The 5,562-nt window shown below is 42.1% G+C and overlaps 1 protein-coding gene across 2 annotated transcripts; it reads right to left on the bottom strand.

Annotated features, from left to right (window-relative positions):
• Nucleotides 1-1,368: 1,368 nt before the first annotated feature.
• Nucleotides 1,369-4,548, bottom strand: HTR1D (5-hydroxytryptamine receptor 1D). Of its 2 annotated transcripts, XM_031962634.1 has the most exons (2): nucleotides 4,332-4,548; nucleotides 1,369-2,990 (listed from the first exon to the last, which is right to left on the bottom strand). In XM_031962634.1, exons 1-2 carry the CDS (start codon nucleotides 4,352-4,354, stop codon nucleotides 2,057-2,059), a joined length of 957 nt encoding a protein of 318 aa, XP_031818494.1. In that variant the 5' UTR covers nucleotides 4,355-4,548; the 3' UTR covers nucleotides 1,369-2,056. The 2 variants fall into 2 exon arrangements, with proteins under 2 accessions (XP_031818494.1, XP_003764942.1); XM_003764894.2 differs by having other exon boundaries at nucleotides 1,369-4,548.
• Between the last annotated feature and the right edge of the window lie 1,014 nt (nucleotides 4,549-5,562).

Here is a 5,562-nt window from a genome sequence, read left to right as displayed (position 1 = left end):
AGGAGATCCATCTCAAGAGAAGCACAATCAGAGAGATTCCGTTTATACTGTTCAGGTACCAAAAGAAATGATACCTCTGCACTTGATTATGGGCAAATCACCGCCCCCCCCCCCCCAAGTCTCAATTTCTGAGAGAGTTTTGCATCCTCTAGTGATCTCTAAAAATAGATCTACTAGATTGCCTTTGAACCTGGAGAAAAAGAAAAACAAGACAGCTCTACATATATGGGGTTGTGTCATGGTCTCCAAGTACACCTTTCAGTTCTTGTATTCTTCCAATCTACCCAACATACCCCTACATTAACATGCACCTGGCTTCACACAGAACAAGAAAGTTGGAGTGGAGAGTCTCTGAGATCCCTTCTAAGTCTGATAAGACTTTGTATTTTAGAATCCATGCCAATATTCCAGTCTTTGGAATTCTAGGTTCTTGTCCTAGGTGTCTTCTGGACTTTCTAATGCTCCTGATGTGAACAAAACCAATTCTAAAATCTCCAGATTGAACTAATTGCCTTGACCATCCTGTCTTCAGATTCTCTGTAGACTCGGGAAATCATCAATGGAGCTAAGTCAATGGATTCCCTTGATTATAGATTCCCTGAATCCAAATCAAGGGTTCCTCTTGATTTTAGATTTCCTGGATCCAAGTCAATGGATCCCCTTTTTCTTTTGTTTTGAAATAAATCTACTACAGACAAGAAGACCTTTTCTGGATGAATCTTCTTGATGGAATCAGCTCTTCTCCCATGGATCAGAGGCTTTCTCTCTTGAACTCTCCCCAGGCAGAAGTCTTGGGTCAGCTGAATCTTTGCCAGCTCCTTTGTTGGACAAAGTTTAATTATGTTTCTGCTCATTTACAGTCATGGGATTCCAGGTGGTTCAAGAACATTGAAGACATTAGGAAGAGTAAACCTAGAACAGTGTTTTGGGTATATCCAAGTCCCCAGGGGAGAGGAGGGAAGAACATTTCTGTTATGTTTTCATTTCTTCTTCCTCTTATACATTTATCATATTTGGGTCTTGATTGACTCAGATTGAATGTAAATTACAATCATTTCTGTTTTGACCAGAAACCCTGAGGGTCTTCCCCTCTCAGATTTATTTATTTAGATTTTTTTTGACTAGGTGAAAAAGGAGATTCTTGACTTCAATTGCTACTTAGCTTTAATGGATGTTGCCTCAGTCAAACTGAGACCTGTTGAAGACCTTAGTTTAAAAAGACCAAGGTCTCCCACTGCATCCAGGACCATCTCCAGTTGTCCTGATCTGTCTGGCCACTGGACCCAGATGGTTCTGGAGGGGAAAGTGAGGCAAGTGGCCTTGCACAGCCCTCCCACACTTAAATTCAATTCACTTGCTTGTCATAGCATCACCTCCCTGATGTCAGGGTTCTCTTCAAGGACAAACAACAACAATTCCTATTTAACTGTATACAAGTTTTATCTCCTTTTACATTGTAAGACCTTATGAATAAGGACTATGTCTTATCTTTGCATCCTCAGCAGTGCCTATTAGAGCTAGGGATTTTGCAAATATTAGTTCAATTCCATAAAGACTTATTAAATAGCTACTATGTATAGAACACTGCACTGTACACTCAAGGGAGATACAAAGTTTAAAGAAGACATGGCTCCTGTATTCATGGAGCTCAGTCTAATAGAGGGAGAAAACAAAAACACATCGATAGTATACAATGTTACATTGAATTCAATACTGCAAGAATTCGCTCAGTGCCAGAGATACAAAAGACAAAATCAAGAACAGTTCCTACCCTCAAGGAGCTTACATCTATTGGGAGGAAATCGACATAGGTATATAAATCCAAAAAATATATACAAACCAAATATACCATGAGTAGAGAGGGACAAAATATAATACTATTCAAGGTCTAAGATGGAGGAAGTAACTCATGACCATTGAGGAGTAACAGGGAAAACATCTGGCATTTGAATTGCTGACTGATGATTTAATTTACAAACTGTAAGAAATTTATCCGGTCTGGATTTTAATGACCATATGATAGCAGGATTCATCAGCAAGCAGAAAAAGATTAAAACTAAGACCCTCTTTTGAACCGTATTAGTTTTTGGAATGCTTGTTTGAATTCTTCATTAAACCAAGTGTAAATTATTGGGTTAATGAGAGAATTTAAATAGCCTAACCATGTGAAAAAATCAAAGAGGGCTGGGTGGAACCAGCAGGAGTCTCGGCAGATGGGTAGGACCAGAGACACGACAAAGAAGGGCAGCCAGCAGATGATGAAAGCCCCCAGGATAATCCCCAGTGTCTTGGTAGCCTTCCTTTCTCTGGCTGCTGAGATCCTCTTCCTTTCCAGGAGGCTGCTGGCTAGCTTGATTTTCACAGGACCCATAAAAAGCGGTGAGTCCCCCGTGTGGGGCTGCCCCTCTTGAAGGCTGGAGTTGATGGAACACAAGGAGGTGCCCGCAGAACCAGTGATGAGATGAGCGGTGGTGAAGTGCTTGCCATACAGGGAAGGTGGCTTCAGGATCCGAGTCCGAGCAGCAGCATAGATCCGGCCATAGAGAATGATGAGCAGCACAGATGGGATGTAAAAGGCACCACAGGTGGAGTAGATGGTGTAGGAAATCTGGGAGGTATTCACCAGGCAGTCAGCCAGCTCTCCGTGAGCTTTGGCCTGCCTCCAGAAAAGCGGAGGCATGGAGATACACACAGAGATGATCCAGACCATGGCGATCATGGCCGCTGCCCGGCCAAAGGTCCGACGCTTGCTATATTCCAGGGCGTTGGTGATGGCCCAATATCGGTCCAATGCGATGACACAGAGGTGGAGGATGGAAGCGGTGCAGCAGGTGATGTCTGAGGAGAGCCAGATATCGCACATGATCTGCCCAAAGGTCCAGGTCTGGGTGACGGTGTAAGCGATGCTGATGGGCATTACCAAAATGGACACCAAGAGGTCTGTCACCGCCAGGGAGCCGATGAGATAATTGGCGGGCGTGTGGAGCTTCCTAGTAAGGAATATCGTGATGATCACAAAAGTGTTGGAGAGAATGGTTGCTAGAGTTATGATGGCCAAAATCACAGCCAGGGAGATCTTGAGTGCTTGGAGCGTTCGTGCATCCCATGCCCCGGATATTTCAGTTGAGTTCGGGGCTTTGCTGGGAGGGGTCCATGCAGAGTCTTCGGTTGATTGGTTCTCGAGGGGCATTTTAGAGGAGCTCTAGCCTTCCACTAGTTTCCCACTTTCACAAACCTTTCTGGGGTCCCAGACCCAGTAGCCTGATTCACCCTCCTGTGGGGTAGGGGCTAGAAATCAAAGGGAAAAGACCATGGCTCCACCAGCATAATGTAGAAAAAAGGATGCAGGACTTAAGTCTTGACATGTGGGTTCAAATCATGGCTCGGGATTTTGTTATATTTGTGTTATCAAACAAACCATTTTCCCTTTTTTGGGCAACATGAGGCAGGTGAACTGGGTGAAATCGTTAGTAAAAAAAAAAAATGCTCATCAATTATTCTAGCACTTTCAAATTTACAAAGCAATTTCCTCACCACTACCCTGAGAGGTGGGTAGTAGTTCTTCCACTCTTAGATTATGAGAGGCAATACAGCATAATAGCACTGGACATGCAGTCAGAAAGACCGGATTACTATTTCAACACAGATCCTTACTAGCTATGTGACCCTGGGCAAGTCAAACCTCTTGGTGCCTCAGTTTCCTCATCTATAAAATGAAAAAGCTGGATCTGGTAGCCTCTCAGGTCTCTTCCAGCTCTGGATCTATGGTTCTACAATTTGTATGTACATCTTCATCTTCATAAAGTTAGAAGTTGGAAGAGACAATCTCCGAGTATAACTCCTATGAGTTTATGATGGTTTGAAGAATATGCTAAAGAAATTTCTAATTTGGAGTTAAAAGCTATTTCCCTTTTTAGTGTATTAATCAATTTTGTTATAATCTTTTTTTCTTCTTCCTCTATTTTTTTCTAATAAATTCTTTATTAGTAGACATAATTCTCTGTGAGTAGAGAGGGGAAGGAATATAAAGGGAAATTTAGTGATTTTAAATCTTAAAAAAATCAATAATAGTCTATTTTTAAAAGTTAGTTTCCTGCAAATAGTAAATCTTTATGAATTCACTCTGAATTTATTACCATTTGGCCATAATGTGGTAACACCAATATCAAGATGCTCACTCAAGATTCTGGTTTTATGATTATGTGGCTATCTGCACTTCCAAGTACTTTCTTAGTTTCTGAAGTAGCTTCATAGTTTTTGTTTGTTTGTTTCTTTGTTTTCTGATACAACACTAGATTCAGATGGCCTAAATAAAACTAGAAGTCACCTACGTAGCCTGAAAATCGGGCTCCATCAGAAGGTTCTGTGGTTATCCAGAATTCATCTTCAAATCTGTCTTCAATGAATAATACCCAGAAGAAAATAACAAATGGTTAATTGATTAGTCAGAAGACATAAATTCACATTCTAGTTCTGCCCCCTTGCTGCCTGTGCCATCATAGACAAGTCACTTGCTATCTCCGGGACTTAGTTTCTTAATCTGAAAAACTATAGAGTTGGACTAGATGATCTCTAAGGTTCCTTCCTGCTGTGACATTCTGTGTTTTAATATGGTCACCACCTGTTTATCTAAAATGGATCCTACCACATCCCCAACCTGGGAAGTTGATTGGGATGGCCCTTTCCTGCCAGACTAAACTCCATAGGGAAGGAAGTGTCCCATATGGTTCTACCCAAAGCACTGGCAGCTGTGGAAGAGTTGGAGTTCCCAGGCACCAAGGTTTCCAAATATGGAGTTCACAGGCAAACAGGAGGACAAATCGAAGAGTTACTAGCTCAGGCTGCAGAGCTGAGTTTCAGGAGGAAGGCTGGCTTTTCCTTCTTCAGATGTTTCTAAAGAAAGAGAGAGAGAGAAATGGAGGGAGAGAAAGAGGGAGAGAGAGGAGAAAGGAAAGAAGAGATGAAGGGAGAGAGAGAAAGAGAGGGGGAGAGAGGAAGAAGGGGGAAGGAAGGAAAGAGGGAGGGAGAAAAGAAGGGAAAAGGAGAGAAAGAGAGAGAGACAGAGAGAGAGAGAGACAGAGAGAGAGAGAGATTGATTTAGCACAGATAGTATCAAGCATCTGGCTTCTCATGCATGAAATTTTAACTGTATCTTTGCACAGCGCTCCCAAGCCTGGAATGCACTCTCTCCTCATCTTTTGCCTCTTAGAATCCCGAGCTTCCTTCAAAGCTCAGCTCAGGTTCCACTTTCTAGAGGAAACATTTCCAGATCTCCCTAGATAGCTATTTCCCACTCCACCCATGACAGTTTATATATAGTTATGATGAGACTGATATAGACGCCAGATGATAGTAAACCCAAATTTTAGGTTTCAGTCATGTGAAGAATTCACAATGGCCATTCTCTTTGGCAAAGAGTAGATTTATTTAGAGGAAGAAGTTACAGACAAAATAAGAGCTACAATAGCCACCAGGAATGGTAAATATGAAATAGTGTGGGAGAGCATTATGATAGCTGAACTCACAATTACCCAAGAGAAAGGGGACACCCCATAAGCTTAG

Source organism: Sarcophilus harrisii, chromosome 3, assembly GCF_902635505.1.
Source record: "Sarcophilus harrisii chromosome 3, mSarHar1.11, whole genome shotgun sequence".
NCBI lineage: Eukaryota > Metazoa > Chordata > Mammalia > Dasyuromorphia > Dasyuridae > Sarcophilus > Sarcophilus harrisii.
Note: the sequence above shows the minus strand (reverse complement) of the source record. Positions and strands in the feature narration are given on the sequence as shown.